The sequence below is a fragment of the Canis lupus genome, chromosome 23 (assembly GCF_011100685.1).
Source record: "Canis lupus familiaris isolate Mischka breed German Shepherd chromosome 23, alternate assembly UU_Cfam_GSD_1.0, whole genome shotgun sequence".
Lineage (NCBI taxonomy): Eukaryota > Metazoa > Chordata > Mammalia > Carnivora > Canidae > Canis > Canis lupus.
Window position 1 is genome coordinate 3,602,841 of NC_049244.1, and position 18,151 is coordinate 3,620,991.

General features: G+C 37.2%; 1 protein-coding gene across 38 annotated transcripts in view; it reads left to right on the forward strand.

Annotated features, from left to right (window-relative positions):
* Window positions 1-16,186, forward strand: part of CLASP2 (cytoplasmic linker associated protein 2) — a 177,853-nt gene extending 161,667 nt beyond the window's left edge. For all 38 annotated transcript variants that reach the window (XM_038570274.1, XM_038570273.1, XM_038570276.1 and 35 more), the window contains 5 exons: window positions 3,865-4,058; window positions 4,578-4,706; window positions 9,341-9,547; window positions 11,139-11,255; window positions 14,056-16,186. In XM_038570274.1, coding sequence (XP_038426202.1) covers window positions 3,865-4,058; window positions 4,578-4,706; window positions 9,341-9,547; window positions 11,139-11,255; window positions 14,056-14,142 — 734 coding nt within the window. In that variant the 3' untranslated portion in view covers window positions 14,143-16,186. The remainder of the gene's footprint in view (window positions 1-3,864; window positions 4,059-4,577; window positions 4,707-9,340; window positions 9,548-11,138; window positions 11,256-14,055) is intronic.
* Window positions 16,187-18,151: the final 1,965 nt, after the last annotated feature.

The following is an 18,151-nucleotide window of genomic DNA, read 5'->3' on the forward strand; positions in this document are numbered from 1 at the left end:
TTATTTATGTTCATTTTTAAATTTGAGATAGGGAAGACCTTATTTGACATTATTTTATTGTGAACATTGCAAACATTACCCATTCCTTTTAATTTTATTAACCTCCATTGGTCTTTTGATTTTCCTTCCATGTCTGCCCCAATGCAAAATTTCTCCCCATTTTTTTGTTTTTAAGCACATAACTTGGGACACCTGGATGGCTCAGTGGTTGGGCATCTGCGTTTGGCTCAGGGTGAGATCCTGGAGTCCCAGGATCGAGTCCTGCATCAGGCTCCTTGGGGGGGGCCTGCTTCTCCTTCTGCCTATGTCTCTGCCTGTGTGTGTGTGTGTGTGTGTGTGTGTGTGTGTGTCCCTTACGAAGAGACATCCGTAACTTTTGGCAGGAGATAATTATTTTGTTCAAGTCTATGTCTCTGCCTCTGTGTGTGTGTGTGTGTGTGTGTGTGTGTGTGTGTGTGTGTCTTACAAAGAGACGTCCATAACTTTTGGCAGGAGATAATTATTTTGTTCAAGTCAGAATTTCTATAAAAAACTTTTTTTGAAGTTCTGAGACTTATTTATTATGTCTCTTATTCAGATGTTTCTGTACATGTTACAGACAAATACATTAGTGATAAATTTTTCTAAATTAACAAGTCCAGGCACCTGGGTGGCTTCTGGGTTAAGCATCTGCTTTTGGCTTGGATCGTCATCCCAGGTACTGGGATCAAGCCCTACATCAGGCTCCTTGCTTGAGGAGAGCCTGCTTCTCCCTCTCTCTCTGCCTGCTGCTTCCCTTACTTTGCTTTCGCTCACTCGCTCACTCTCTCTGTCAAATAAATAAATTTAAAAAAAAATTAACGTAAAAAAAAAATCCCCTAATGACTACATCTAATAATGATCTTTGTAAAGTTTACCAAGGACTATACTACTACAGAATAATATCGCTAGTGAAGATGATTCTGTTATTCAAGGAAGACTCATATCAAAGTTTGCCAATGAAAAGAATATCTCATGTTTTCTCAGCACTGCAACAGAAATATCAGAATTGTGCCAATATTTGTCACAAGAACACAAAGAAAATTAATATTAGTGAGTTTATTGTATTCTAAGCCCAGATCTCATGATCGTAGGAAGTCATAGTCTCTTCCCATTTTACTCCTAAGAAAACTGAGCCTCCAGAGTTAAGAATGTGTGTCTACTTCACAAAGGAAGGGTAAGAGGCACAGGCTTAATGGGATTCCAGAGCCTTTTCTGTTCGCATGACCATGATGCCTGTCAGAAGAGGAGATACAGTTGGTTACACTTTAATTGAGTACTTTAGGTTTATCTCATTTTGTATCATATAAATCCATTTATGACAAAATATGTTTTCTTTGGCAGAAATTACTTTCCTGTCATCTGTTCAGACCGTTTTATGTCAAATCATTTCTAATTATCTCCTTAGAGTAACTAAAAAAGCCTATATTTATGGAGAAAAGAGCTGCATTCCTTTGAAAACATTTTTTTGTGAATTCCCTTTATTGGGCTGAAATAAAATACACTCTTACCAGAACAATCCTCTGACATCTGTGAAAGTCTGATAACGTGACTTTTATGAGGTTTAAAGAGATGGATGCATTTATCATGCCAGAGTAGCTGCTGTTAAACCAGTGATACTGTTCCAGTGTTGGTCTATATAATGAAATTATTGTAAGACAGTTTTTATCCTCCAAATTAAGATGTCATCTTTGAACTCAAGATGTTCTTCTTTTTCATAGTTTGCTCTCCATTTTATAGAGGTTTTCTCAAAGCCCTAATCTGGTTCACCTTAGTGATCATTCTTTCCAGATTATGTCACATTTTTAAGCTCAAGAATTGCATTTTGTGCTCTGTGTAAGAGGTTGTTAGTGCTCAAATTGTAGTTCCATGAAAGTTGGCATACTAAACTTCCTTTTTAATAGTGAATGTTGTCACTACATTTTAATTCAATTTCCCTTCCCTATCATCTGTTAGTTATACTCAGTTGAATTCATCTATTCTTTTTTTATTTTTAGAGAGGAAGTAAGGGAAAAGGGGGAGAGGGAGAGAGAGGATGACCTGAGCTGAAATCAAGAGTGGGGTGCTTAACAGACTGAGCTACCCAGATGCCCCTGAACTCATCTATTCTAATAGTTTGGCTTGCTTTCCTTTCCTCAAGTTTCTGAATCCCCCTAAGTAAAATATAATTTCTCTTTCCCTACTTATATTTGTGGGTTCTGTACAACCTCTGTCAGGCCATTCTATCTCTAGGTCCGTGGCTAACCAGTTGGCAGGATGAGGCACAGTAGCTTCTGTTTTTATGGACCAGTAGTGAACTATTCAGCAAACTGCAACCTCAAGGTTCATTTTTGAAAAGTGGGCTCTTTCCTCTTGAGCCTTTTTTGTTATAGTAACAGTTATCTCCCAGATTCCAGGTGCTCAAGCCTTCTCTGTCCTATTAGAATCAGCATATGTGGCAGCCTTTTCCTACAAAAGGCCAGCATGTTCTTGCCAAGCGGACCTACAGACAGTATAGCTCCATGGTGTCAACTGGAGATTCAGGAGAGAGAGTGACCATAGGTGTACCTTCCAAGCTCAGGCCCCATATCCTGTGTTTATTTTATTCCAGAGGAGTTAAGGAAAGGAGTCTGTGGCACAAGCTCAGGCCACTGTCTGCCCAAGTCCCAGAAGGGCTGAATTTGCTATGTATTTTACCACAAAAGAATTTATGAAGAACTCTGGTACTTTGTATTTTTTTTTTTTTTTTTGGTACTTTGTAATGTTTTAATATGAACTTTGGGCTGTACCTGTCTTTCCTACAAAAATTACTCAAAGCACTAGAAGTGTCCTTTGACATTCATAGAACTCGTGAGTTTGTGATAATACTTCAAAAAGAATGAAAACTCTTTGATAATCACTGGGCCCAACCCTTGACTCTGAAATTTAAAGGGAAAATAGTATTGTGCCTCTTCTATCAGACTGTTTCCCAATATTCAAAGTAGCTCTGACCGAAAAAGATACTCTCCACGGAAGAATTCCTGCCCAATTTTAATTCCTAATAAAATAATTCAACAATAATCAGTGGGTGAAACCATTACTTGGGACGCCTGGGTGGCTTAGCAATTTAGCGCCTGTCTTTGGCCCGGGGTGTGATCCTGGAGTTCCGGGATCGAGTCCCACATCAGGCTCCCTGTGTGGAGTCTGCTTCTCCCTCTGACTGTCTCTTAAAAGATTGATTGGGGCGCATGGGTGGCACAGTTAGGCAGCTGTCCAATGTTTGGTTTCAGCTCAGCTTGTGATCTCAGGGTCATGACCTCCAACCTTGTGTCGAGCTCAGCCAGAGACTACCTGAGATTCTCTCTCCCTCTCCCTCCACCTCCCCTGCTTCCCACCCAGGGTGCCTGCTTTCTCTCTCTCTTAAAAAAAAGAATATGGGGGAACTTTAATGGTGAAATTGAGTTGTCACCACTTAAATCCAGTGGTCGTTATTGATGTCACTAAAAATGGAGTAGCCAAATATTGCAAGCCTTCTGGCATGACACCATAAAAACATGTACCAATGTATGTAAGGATTAAATGATCTATTTGCCACTTCTAAAAATATTTCAGAAAACAAGTGAGGAGGGACAAAGATGACTGGTAAAATCTTGATAATTGTTAAATCTGGGTGAGGGATATATGAGGGTCTGTTAAGTATTTTCTTTATGTGAATTTTCATTATAAAAAGTTTTAAACTAGAATTGATGTTTTCAAGATGACAAAATAGAAAATTAGTCTTTTTTTTTTCTTAAAACTAACATTGCCTCATGATGTTATAAAGTTGATCCACATACTCATGAGAGATGACCTATAAGTTACAGAATTAACATTATGTCTTCTTGCCAGATCTTTCCCTAGACCACTCTGACCTGGTTGCAGAGCTGTTGAAGGAGCTGTCTAACCACAATGAACGTGTAGAAGAAAGAAAAATCGCCCTGTATGAACTCATGAAACTGACACAGGAAGAATCTTTCAGTGTTTGGGATGAACACTTCAAAACAATATTACTTCTATTGCTTGAAACCCTTGGGGATAAAGAGGTAAATGGCAGGATGTGTAACTAAGAACCACTCTTTCCTGTCTTGGATTGCCCACCCCTGCCTGTAAATCAAGAGCTGCACAAATTTGGAATTTGGGAAAATCAGTCTCTTTTACTGCTACTTCTTGTGTGAAATTTTCATTATGAGTACATTTTCTTCTAAATCAATAGCTCAGTGATTTTGAACAAGTGACAATGGGAAAAATGAAAGGTTGCTGATAGTATTTTTATAGGAGAGTACAAGTTACTTGTTTTGCATATTTAAACTACTTGTTCAGAAGTGAAATTTCCTTTTTCAGAGGATGTTGCTGGTTTTTGATCTCTTACAACTATAAAAAGTGTGATACAAGTTTTCAACTAGAGATGTGAAAACTTAATTATGTAATATACCATATACTTTGTGCAGTTGTCTATGACTTATCCCTGCCCCAGTGTTAAGACCCTTAAGTTACAGAAATGGAAAATTTAGGTCATTGTCTACAATCCAAAATATTAAAAACATTAAAATATTTCTTCTTAGCCTACAATCAGGGCTTTGGCATTAAAAGTTTTAAGAGAAATCCTAAGGCATCAACCAGCCAGATTTAAAAACTATGCAGAACTGACTGTCATGAAAACATTGGAAGCACATAAAGATCCTCATAAGGAGGTAAGTTACCTGACCATTAAATTATTATTTTATTCTCAGTACTTCTGATATTATTTCATGAAATATATAAACACTGTTCGAAGAATACCCTTAAAGAATATGTCATTTCAATCAAATGAACACTCTGATGTTCCAGATAATATCTGATGGACATATAATTAATTTTTTCTATGAAATGAATTATGGTGATATCATGGTCTTTAACCTAAAAAAAAACCCAGCTTATTTTAGGTGACATAATCTTGATTTCATTTTTGGATTTTAATTTGACTTACAGTTTTCTACTTTGGAATTCACCAATTGTCACTGTCCACTTATCAATAAGAATTTGTTTTTTTGAAATAACTAATGAAGATAAAAATCATTATTATTTTAAAGTGATAAAGTATTAGGGTGCCTGGGTGGCTCAGTCAGTTAAGCATCTGACTTTGGCTCAGGTCATAATCCCAGCCAGGGTCCTGGGATCAAACCCCACACTGGGCTCCCTGCTGAGCAGGGAGCCTGCTTCTCCCTCTCCTTCTGCCCCTCCCCTTGCTTATGCTCTCACTCTCACAAATAAATAAACAAAATTTTAGAAATTTTAAAATTAGGGGCATGGGCGGCTCAGTGATTGAGCATCTACCTTTGGCTCAGGTCATGATACTGGAATCCTGGAATCAAGTCCCACACACCAAGCTCCTCGCAGGGAGCCTGCTTTTTCCTCTGCCTATGTCTCTGCCTCTTCAAGTATGTCTCATGAATAAATTAATAAAATATTTTTTTAAAATTTTTAATAAAGTGGTAAAGTGCTTATAGAAGCTAGATGTCTGTTCAAAGTTTATTCAATAAATGACAGCTTTCCTGAAAGAGTCCTATAAATCTGTCTCATTTATCTTTTTATTTATGGTTGTATAAAATTTTTTTTTACTTTTTAAGCTTTTATTTAAATTCCAGTTAGTTAACAGTGTTATATTAGTTTCAGGTGTAAACTATAGTGATTCAGCTCTTCGATACAATACCAATGCTCATCACAGCAAGTTCATTCCTTAATTCCCATCACATATTTCACCCATCCCCTCCCTAATCTCTTCTTTGGTGACCAGTTTATTCCCTATAGTTAAGGGTCTGTTTCTTGATTTGTCTCTCTCTCCTGTCTCATCTCTTTAGAGTCGTAATATTCCCACCACCACCGATGACATTAATGACATAACCATGAGGATTTTTATTAAGTCTCAGAAATAATTAGAAAAGGAAATTTCAAATAGAAACTGCAGTTCCAAGAGAAAGCCCCAGAGCAGTAGCATTAGATGCCTCTGGTAGAACCAAGACGTAAGCAAAAGAGGTCAAAAAAGCAAAGTTAAAAAATAGCAATGAAACAAAATAGATCAAAGCTAAATGTAAAAGCTGAAACTATCATGGGTGTAAATCTTTGTCATCTTGGATTAAGTAGTAATTTCTTAGATGTAACACCAAAAGCACAAGTAGCTAATAACAACAACAAAAACATAAATTCGACTTTATCATAATTTAAAACTTTTGTGCTTCAGAGCACCCAGCTGGTTCAGTTGGTAGAGCATGCAACTCTTGATCTCAAGGTTATAAGTTCAAGCCCCACATTGGGTGTAGAGATTACTTAAAAATAAAATCTTTTGGGGGCACCTTAGTGCTCACTTGGTTAAGCATCCAACTCTTGGTTTCAGCTCAGGTCATGATCTCAGGGTCCTGGGTTCCACACTCAGCAGAGAGTCTGCTTGAGATTCTCTCTCCCTCTGCCCCTCTCGCTTGTGCTCTCTCTCTCTCTCTCTCGCACTCTCTCTCTCTCTTAAGTAAATTTTTTAAAAATAACATTTTTTAAAATAATAAAATAAATAAAAACATTTATGCTTCAGGGGCACCTGGCTGGGTCAGTCAGGTGTAAAGAACCCTTACAACTCAACAAAAAAGGAAATAACCCAATTAAAAAAAAAAAAAAAATAACCCGGGATCCCTGGGTGGCGCAGTGGTTTAGCGCCTGCCTTTGGCCCAGGGCGCGATCCTGGAGACCCGGGATCGAATCCCACGTCAGGCTCCCGGTGCATGGAGCCTGCTTCTCCCTCTGCCTGTGTCTCTGCCTCTCTCTCTCTCTCTGTGACTATCATAAATAAATAAAAATTAAAAAAAAAAAATAACCCAATTTAAAAACAGACAAAGGATGGGGGCTCCTGGGTGGCTCAGTCAGTTGAGCTGCTGACTCAGTTTGGGTTCAGAGCATGGGATCAAGCCCTGTGTCCAGCTCTGTGCTCAGTGTAAAGTCTACTTCACTCACTTTCTCTTTCCCTCCGCTTGCCCCCCCTTTCTCTAAAATAAATAAATGAATTTTTAAAAATAGGCAAAGGAGGGATCCCTGGGTGGCACAGCGGTTTGGCGCCTGCCTTTGGCCCAGGGCGCGATCCTGGAGACCCGGGATCGAGTCCCACGTCGGGCTCCCGGTGCATGGAGCCTGCTTCTCCCTCTGCCTGTGTCTCTGCCTCTCTCTGTGTGTGTGTGACTATCATAAATAAATAAATAAAAATTAAAAAAAAAAAGAAAAAAAAATAGGCAAAGGACCTGAATAGGCTGTTATCCAAAGAAGATGCACACATTAAGCACAATAAGCACATGAAAAAATGCTCAGTTATCGGTATTCATTAGGAAAATACAACTAAACCCACAGTGAGATACCATTCCACATACACTAGAAAGGAAAGACCATAAGAAGTGTTGGTGAGGGGATCCCTGGGTGGCGCAGCGGTTTAGCGCCTGCCTTTGGCCCAGGGCGCAATCCTGGAGACCCGGGATTGAATCCCACGTCAGGCTCCCGGTGCATGGAGCCTGCTTCTCCCTCTGCCTGTGTCTCTGCCTCTCTCTCTCTCTCTCTCTCTCTCTCTCTCTCTGTGTGTGACTATCATAAATTAAAAAAAAAAAAAAAAAAAAACAGTGTTGGTGAGGATTTGAGGGTTCCTGGCTGGCTCTGTTGGAAAAACATGAGGCACTTGATCCTCGGGATCTTGAGTTTAAGCCCACATTGGACATAAAGATTACTTAAATAAACAAATAAATCTTTAAAAAAAGGAAAGAAGTAGTATTGATGAGGATTTAAAGAACCCCTCTGGGTAATTTAGTTTTCAAAAGATATGACTGTAGGTCTTGTAGAAGAATGAGTTATAATTTTTTTTAAATCTACATGGGTTTTTATTTTGATTTTTATTATTCAGCTGTTTAGTAGTGGAACATCTATAGTATCTTGCTGAAGGTTTTAAAAACTAATATTTGTAGTTTAATCATCCACCTTCTGACCCAAATAAGATAAGATCTGGCATCTCTATTTTTACAAAAGATAAAATTGACATTCTTTAGGCATTACATCTAAAATTAGCCCTGGGTCTTCTGACTTCCAGTGTATTTGGTACCTCTCTTAGTACCTTTCATAGATTGAGATCATAAGTGAGAAGGTACTAAAGTAGAATCAAAGGAATAATTTTGGGGTGCCTGAGTGGCTCGTTGGGTAAGCATCTGCCTTCGGCTCAGGTCATGATCCCAAGGTCCTGGGATCAAGCTCATGAGTCTGGCTCCCTGCTCAGTGGGGAGCTTGCTCCTCCCTCTCCCTCTGTCTGCCACTCCCCCTGCTTGTGCTCTCTCTCTGTCAAATAAATAAAATCTTTTTTAAAAAGTCCACAATTTTTACATGACCTCAAGACCATCTCTAGAGATTACAGATTCTACTAAGATAGACAGCCAGCCTTTTCTTCTCTTCATTGCACAGAGTCAGCCCTCCCCAGCCCCGGTACAGAAGGAAAGAAAATCATTATGAACAGAAGAAGGAATAGCATGTTAATTTGATAATCATTAATGAGGTGGGGTTTTTTTTAAGATTTTATTTTTAAGCAATCTCTTCACCCAACATGAAGTTGAACGCACAACCCCAAGATCAAGAGCTGGATGTTCCACCAACTGAACAGTCAGGCACCCCAAGATTATTTGTATCTTATTTTGTTAATAATGTGATGGAAAGGGCATGAGTACTCCTGGAGTTGAGGGTACTGATAATGAGCAGGGTTTCAGCTTGGCTGTTGTAGATGACTCCTTGGCACCTTATAGTCTAGATAAACGGAGCCTCCACCACCCAGTACAGCTAGACCACAGTATGATTTAAAAATTGCGTTAGCCTGGGGTGCCTGGGTGGCTTGGATGGTTAAGCATCCAACTCTTGACTTCACCTTAGGTTATGATCTCAAGGTTGTGAGATCTTGTCCCACGTGGGACTCCACACTGAGCACAGAGCTGCTTAGGATTCTCTTTATCCCTCTCTCTCTCTCTGACCCTCCTTCACCGTCCTCTCTCTCAAAAACAAGACACAACTGCATTAGTCAATATTAAGAAAACACAAAAGAAGGGAGAATATCTGGAAGAAATATTTCTCCCCATATATCCATTCTGGCTTCAGAAGTTGGGCAACTTCAATATTTTGCCAGCCCTGTTTTATCTGTACCCTCACTTTTTGTGTTTGCTTATTATAGTAGTTTCAAAGGAAGTTATAGGTATCTTGTTATATTGCAGGTTTCATGAAGTTTGTACTTCCAGGACACAGTATAACATTTAAAAAATTTACTCCCAGCTTACTTTCCTCTTTGTTTTAGGTGGTAAGATCTGCTGAGGAAGCTGCATCAGTGCTGGCCACTTCAATCAGTCCAGAACAGTGCATCAAAGTGCTTTGTCCTATCATCCAAACTGCAGATTACCCAATTAATCTGGCTGCAATCAAAATGCAAACAAAAGTGATAGAGAGAGTATCCAAGGAAACCCTTAACTTGCTTTTGCCAGAGATTATGCCAGGCTTAATACAGGTGAGAAACAAAACTTAGAGAAATAAATGATGATACATTTGGGATTTGGTTATTTTAGGCACTTTGTAGGCAACAGTAGTGGTATGCCAAGGCCTTCCTGCTGTCTTGAATGTTCAGAGCAAAGACTTAGCTCTGTGTGTGTGTGTGTGTGTGTGTGTGTGTGTGTGTGTGTGTGTGTTAAATATATACATAATATAAAACTTAATGGTAATTTTGCCATTTTTCAGTGTGTAATTCAGTGGTTTTAAATACATTTATGATGTACAACCATTACAACTATCCATTTCTAGAACATATTTCATCATCCCAGACAGAAACTCTATACCCATTAATAATTCCCTATTCCCTCTCCCCATAGCCCCTGGTAACTTCTATTATACTTTCTTCTGCTTTCTAGGTTCCTCATGTCAATGGTATCACACAGTATTTGTTCTGTTGTGGCTGGTATATTTCATTTAGTGTAATGTTTTTAGATTCATCCATGTTACAGCATATATTAGAATTTAATTCATTTTTTATGGCTAAATAGTTTTCATTAGTATGACTACAATTTATCCATTCATCTTTTGATGAGTATTTGGGTTGTTTCCCTTTTTTTTAATAACATAAATATTGCAATAATATATATATATATATGTACATATATATCTAGAAGTCAAATTCCTAGGTATTACTGGATTTCTCTCCAAAATCGTTATACTAATTTACGGTCATAAATGTAATGTGTTTTTTTTCTATGCACACAAAGCCTTCCACATAAACATTTTAATAATGGGATCATATTTTATAACATGTTTTGCTTAATCATAAGTTATTAACTTTTCCATCCAATAAATTATATTCTATAATGTAACTGAATGACTATTATATAGTGTGTATATTAAAACCACTCCTTAAAAAAAAATAAAAAATAAATAAAAAATAAAACCACTCCTTAAGAGAAATAATTGTTAATTTCTTCATGCATCCTTTGTATTATCTTTGACTCTGTTCTAAGCTTAATATTGCTCAGTAAATTGTGGGGTCCTTGAATATAAGATCCAAATCTCTTCTTCGTTCTTTGGTACTGAAAAGAGAATGTATGTGATATGTGTGTATCATACATATAATGGGTACTGAATGAATTTTTGCTGAGTGAATAACTTAGAATAATGGTAGGGATGGTACAGATCTTGACCTTGCTTCAGCCTGAATTGTAGGAGTACCTTACCTACCAGGCCCAGTTTTGCTTGAGTTTAGGTTTTATTCGATAGTGAAGCGCTCTTGGGCTTCCTGCAGCTGAGTGTTTTAGTAAAAGGTTCATCTAGAGACTTTACAGGGCAGGTTGCAAAGGGGCAGCTTTCCAAGCTAAACAAGGTAGAACCTGATAAGGCTAATAGTGGAGTGTGGAGGTGTGGAAGGGGAAGAAGAAAGAGTGTAGGGCACATTTCTGCCAGCAAAGGTAGAAGGGTTAACTTAACCTCAGTCACGAAAGCTTCCTCTCCTTGATACGCCTGCGATCTCATCTTTGAGCCACATCTTTGGTCCCTGTTGAAATGGTGCTTTTTCAGATACTTCTAGTTAGGAGTGCTAACAAGACTTTTCTCCCTAGGGTTATGATAATTCTGAGAGCAGTGTTCGGAAAGCATGCGTCTTCTGCCTGGTGGCTGTTCATGCGGTAATTGGTGATGAACTAAAACCACATCTCAGTCAGCTCACTGGCAGTAAAGTAAGTAGTGATGCCTTATTCTAAAGGTGATGACATTGATACATTTTTAAATTTTAATTCTTTGTTGTGTTAAAGGATGAATTTGTTATTCAACTTTAAGTCAGCCTTGAGCATCCAACTCATTCCTCCTGCCGTTTGAATTTTAACTGTTTCTACGTTCACATGGGTCACTCAGGTGAAGTCAAGTAGGGTACATTGCTGTGAAAGAAGTGCCTGCAGCCAGCTGGTTCCTTTCCCACTTCCACACCCAAATCCTTACCCCCAAGGACTGTTTAAGAATAATTAGTGGTTGGGGTGCCTGGCTGGCTCAGTTGGTGAGGTGTGCGACCCTTGATCTTGGTTGTGAGTTCGAGCCCCACATTGGTTATAGAGATTACTTAAGTACATAAGTACATAAATAAATATCCTTTTTTAAAAAAAAGAATAAAGAGTGGTTTTACATATTCATGGATTACTTTATATCTCCCAAAATGTGGAATACTTGAACATTTCTTAAACTTTCCCCTATGAACTATGATAATCAAATATTTGCTGTCCTTAAAACTTAAAAAAAAAAAGAAAGAAAGAAAGAAAAGAAAACATAGGGGTGCCTGGCTGGCTCATTGAGAAGAACATTACTTAAATAAGCTTTTTTAAAAATGTTTTTAAAGACTTAAAAAGTGAGTCTTGCTTTTCCTTATTTCTTTAATACCTTTAATACTATCAAACATTGAAATTCATTCTACAAGGTGAGAATAGACTATGATTATTGAATTGTTGCTTATGAACCAGTTAGCAGGAAACACTAAAGAGTTTCCCAAAACCCTAGCAATTATCATTACTATGATCAAATTTCTTTTTAAAATAGCAGGAAGGCAGAGAAAATACCTATAAAGCTCAGGTTAACCTTATGTTAAATACCTGTGTAAGTTATAGATGGATTAAAGCAGTGGTTCTTAATCTGAGTTACCGACCACTTGGACATCTAGGTACTATCTCATCCTTTTTTTTTTTTTTTTTTTAAGATTTTATTTATTTATTCATGAGAGACAGAGAGAGAGAGAGAGAGAGGCAGAGACACAGGCAGAGGAAGAAGCAGGCTCCATGCAGGGAGCCCGATGTGGGATTCGATCCCAGGACTCCAGGATTATGCCCTGGGGTGAAGGCAGGCACTAAACCGCTGAGCCACCCAGGGATCCCCTACTATCTCATCCTAAGAAAAATAAATAAATACAGAAAATTTTACACGTAGTCTCAGAGGATTCATTGAGTCCCTGAATCCTATGGATGCCAGGTTAAAAACCCTTGGATCAATGAGTTAATGTTAAAAAAGCAAACTTCAACAGCATAGTTTTCTCTCTTTTTTTTTTTTTTTTTGTTATTTTCTTTCCTTTTCTTTTTTGTTTTAAAATAAACTCTACACCCAACATGGGGCTTGAACTCAAGATCCTAACATCAAGAGCCCCACATGCTCTACCAACTGAGCCAGCCAGGTTCCCCAACACAGAGGTTTTCAAAGACAAAAAAAATCTCAGCTTTTGTAATAAGCTTAAGTTGTATCCTGATAATGTAGAGATGTCTGTGAAAGAACTAAAATTCAGTACTTTGTCAAGACTTTTAGCTCTAGGAAAAAACTGAGGGTTATTGGAAGGGAAATGGGGGGTGGGGATAGGGTCACTGGGTGAAGGAGGCATGAAGGAGAGCACTTGAAGTAATGAGCACTAGGTGTTCTATGCAACTGATGAATCACTAAATTCTACCCCTGAAACTAATAATACACTATATGTTAATTAAATTGAATTTAAATTTAAAAAATTTTAGTTAAGTACTTTGTTAGAATACTAAGCAGCCAATTGCATGAAACCTGTAGCTAGGCTGAAAAAATATTTGGAAATTAGATGAAAAAAAGTAGAGCATAAAATTATGTATACATTGATTAAAACTTTATGAAGATATATCATCTAGCAAAGACTGCAAAGTATCACAGAAGGGTACCTGGGTGGCTCAGTTGGTTAAGCATCTGCCTTCAGCTGGGGTCATGATCCCAGGATCCTGGGATCGAGTCCTGCATTGGGCTCCCTGCTCAGTGGGGAGTCTGCTTCTCCCTCTCACACTGCAGCTCCCCCTGCTTGTGCAAGTGCACACGCATGCTCTCTCTCTCTCTCTCTCTCTGTCAAATTTAAAAAATCTTTTTTTAAAAAAAGTGACAAAGAAATCAAGAACATTCTTGGAGGGCAGTGTTTTATAGTTTTTAAGATCTTGGGTCCTAGAACCCAAGTGCCTAATTTCATATTTTGGCCCACTTCTTACCTACCCCTGTGACTTTAGGTACACATCCTATATCTTGATTCCCTCATCTATAAAGTGGTTATTGAGATAAGAAGTAATGTAAGGTAGTTAGCTTATTATATAGCACATAGTGCTCAAATATTTGTGCTTAATGTCTTAATAGTGACCTCTTTTTTTCTAAGTTAAAGTTTACATGCTATCACTACAACATTTTTTGAAAAGGCATATTAGAATACTCAAGTCATCAGGGGCACCTGGCTGACTCAGTATGGTAGAGCATGTGACGACTCTAGATCTCGGGGTAGTGAGTTCAAGCCCCATATTGGATGTAGAGATTACTGAAAGAAATATTAATTTGTGAACAGACCAAGACTTGAATTTTTCCTGGTAATTCTTACTTATCAACAATCACTTGGGCATAACTTAGTCTAAAATCTCTTTTTAAATTCATATATGTATATCATTTTTTTAGTGAGCATCTTACTATAATTTATAATTTTCTCAGTGACATATGTTTGGCTTGAATCTGCAGATGAAGCTACTGAATCTTTACATCAAACGCGCACAAACAGGTTCTGGAGGAGCTGATCCCACTACTGATGTTCCTGGACAAAGTTAGTGAAGCTGATTAAAGTGAACCAAGACTCAAAGAAAGGACAGACAGACCACCCCTCATCAACGAAAGGAAATTTTCAAACACATCTTTTGAAACTTACCACCTTTCCCAGTTTTAGTTTTTTGTTTTGTTTTGTATTTTCTGTAACAGAGGGCTATCCTCAGTCTGCATGTAACTTTTATGATAGTTACTCCAAATTCAAAAAGAAGCAGTATTAACATCAGTTGATCAATACAAAGTAATTTTTAATCGAATTCATCATTTCACATGTTTGTACTTCTTTGTCTTCCCATTAACCTTTGCCAGTGTTATGATTGTATAAATTTTTTTAAATGCTGGTTAAAGAGGAATGCTTAAAGCTTTAAAATTTTAACAGTCTAAACATTTTTTTGCCTCTATTCAAATGCAGAATAATATTTTTATTGCTATTTGGAGTTTTGTTCCGTATCATGTCTTATGCCAGAAATACTGAAATGATGTGAAACAAAGCAGGACTAATTTGAACTACAGCTGGACTCTGTTGACGTGATGGTGATACATGTCATTAGTTGCAACTTCTTTGGGGTAATCTGTAGTTTAAGACCTCAGAGAAAGTGCTACAGAATCAGCCAGTTCTGTAACACTGATACTGCTTGTTGGTTGTTGGTCTTGCCATCATTATTTAAAACCATGTCCCCTCTAAGATTCCATAAGAAAGCTGCACCAAATCATCTGCCTGTTGTTTTCTTGATACTTATTAAAATAGAAGGTTTTTATTGCAGGGTTTTTGGTTTATCTTTGTTGTGAATGATGCTTTTTCATATTTATTAATATCAAATTCACTTATGAATAAACTTGATAATGGAAAGAGACAAAATAAAATCAAGTGCATGTGTGTCCTTGACCATCTTCTGTTTCTCATTATAAACAAACTTATTGAAACATGGGAGTCAACCAGCACCTTTTCTTTAAATGGTGGAACCTGGTTTCCTTTTGCCATGAAATTGTGTTACTTGAAAACATTGATCCTGATGAGAGAGATGGTGCAAGGCTATTATCTTTGTGTAATGGACTCAAATTCTCTACCTCTTCAGGGCTAATCCTTATAACTGAGCTGCTGCCTGTAGTGTCTTTTGGAAAACTACTTCAAGGGTGATTTTCTGTTACATTTTAACAAAGTTTTTAATCACCTTTTGCTACACCTATTCTTTTCGTGTGCAGCCAACTTTCAAAAATTACCAGTTTGGTGAAAGGCAAATTAGATCATTTGGAACCAGGATACTAATGATTTCTCATAACCTTTTTTTAAATCCTAACATGAAGTGAATTTGACTGGAAAGGCAAATAGCTATTAGGGAAGCAATTTGCTGTTGTTACAGAGTTATCTGTACTTTCTTTGTTTAATTGAAAAAAATGTAGAAATGTATGTAAAGAATTTAAGACAAGAGTACTGGATGGATGGATGATTTGTCATAGGCTTTTCCCTTTGTTTCTGTTCTAGCAGCAGGAAAATAGTTTCTCTCTATCCCCTCCCCTTTACCTGTAACAATTTTGTTTTCTGCTGTTAATTACATTGTGTATTTATAGTCCTATGCTTACTGTTGTGCATATACTGGCAATAAACCTGTACATAACATTACTTGAAAAAAATAACAATGTATATCAGTTGTTTTTCTGTCTCACTGTCTGACAAGTCACTTAGCTCCCAACCAAGTTTTTAAAAATGTTTCAAAGGTCGTGTATTAGTGGTATTCTCTGAATTTTATAAGTGCATCTGAGGAGAAAAGATTTATCAGGAGGAGCATCCACAGTCAAATTATATAGCTATATATGCATGTGTATGACATAGTTTTATCTAAGAAGAAAAGACATTTTAAACATTGAATTCTTCTCAGTTTCTCAGTAATGTTTTATGTTCCATGACCTTTTGTATGTTTTATAATCACTTTTTAATCTCAATATTGATTTAATTTTGACCTCTGCTTTAAGATCTTGCTTTAACTCTTGCTGACAACAAAGTGTGATTGATATAAGCTGATAATAATAAATAACTCTACTTGAAAACTTAGATCATGTACCTGGCATCTAAAGGCAGGCATTCAAATAAATGAACTGAATAGTGAAAGAGTATGGTTTAATGTGACTAAGTTAAAGCTAATATATTAAAACATGAAAAAAGTCATATTTAAAATTCTATAATTTTAGGGACACCAGGCTGGCTCAGTTGGTAGAGCATGCAATTCTTGATCTCAGGGTCGTGAGTTTGAGCCCCATGTTGGGCATAGAGATTACTTTAAAAAATTAAATAAAAATATATATACATAAAAAATAAATGAAATTCTATAATTTCAATTAATGAAGCTTTATGAAAAGTTATTATAGACTACTCACATTTGTTCATTCCAGAAACATATTTAGGTTTCAGCTATTAAGAACTGGTGAGGGACGCCTGGATGGCTCAGCAGTTGAGCGTCTGCCTTCGGTTCAGGGCGTGATCCTGGGGTCCTAGGGTCAAGTCCCGCATCAGGCTCCCTGCATGGAGCCTGCTTCTCCCTCTGCCTGTGTCTCTGCCTCTCTCTGTGTGTGTCTCTCATGAATAAATAAAAATAAAATATTATTAAAAAAAAAAAAGAACTGGTGAAAAGTTCCTGGTTAAATTTTTTCTTTCCACTTTTCTCTCTAAACATCAGTATCATTCATTTACTGCATTGCTCAGAGCTAATTAAAAGGACATAACTCCAGATTATAAGCCATGTTTGTTTCTTGGAGGTTTTCAAAATCTTAAATAAGCTTCTGCCATTTTCAAGTAAGATGTGATTTGAACCTGAGGTTTCAAATTTGGAATAAATTTACTGTATTCCTTCATATTTTCTCTTACAAATTTTGGGTCAAAACGACTTTTCACCAAGTATGTCTCACAATAAAAGGCTGGAATCTTATCAAGCCATATCTGTTTGTAAATTCAAGTGTATCTTATAATTATTAATTTAGAATAGCATTTACAGAAATAAAAATGAGGATTGGTCATGCATACAAGAACACATTTTTATAAACTTAATCTTTGACATCTTTGCTTCTTGTGTTTAGGTTTATTTCATTGCAATTAAGTACAGTTTTACAGCTAAGCAAAAGAAAGAATTAAGCTTTAAAAAGCCAAGAGTTAAAGAGTTACCCATCTCTCTTTTTTAAGACTTTATTTTTAAGTCTTCTCAATACCCACCATGTGGCTCAAACTCACAACCCTGAGATCAAGCATCGCATGCTTGGAGACACCTGGGTGGCTCAGTGGTTGAGCGTCTGTCTGCCTTCAAGTCAAGTCTGGGGATTGAGTCCCACATCAGGCTCCCTGCATGGAGCCTGCTCCCTCTGCCTGTGTCTGCCTCGCTGTGTCTCACATGAGTAAACAAAATCTTAAAAAAAAGTTGCATGCTCCACTAACCAAGGGAACCAGGTGCCCCAAAAGTTATCCATCTCTATACAGCAGAAATAAATTCTATAAAACTAGAAAAATAGAACAGTTCAATGAAATCAAGAGCTGGTTCCTTGAAAAACAAATCAATAAAATTGATAAACCTCTACCCAGACTTACCAAGAAAAGTAGAGAAAGGATTCAATAGAATCACAAATGAGAAGTAACCAACACTACAGAAATACAGTCATAAGAGAATACTATGAAAAACTATATGCCAACAAATTGACAACATAGAAGAATTGGATAAATTCCTAGTAGAAACAAATGTACCAAAACTGAAGCAGGAAGAAGTACAAAACTTGAACAGACCGATAATCAGCAAAGAAACAGATTCAGTAATCAAAAATCTCCCAACAAACAAAAGTCCAGATCCAGATGGCTTCACAGGTGAATTCTACCAAACATTTAAAGAAGAATTAATACGTATTCTCACCTATTCTGAGAAGAAAAAAAAAAAAAAAAAGGAAGGAAAACTTCCAAATTTATTCTATGGGGCCAGTATTACCCTGATACCAAAACTGAATAAAGACACCACTAAAAAGAACTACAGGCCAATATCCC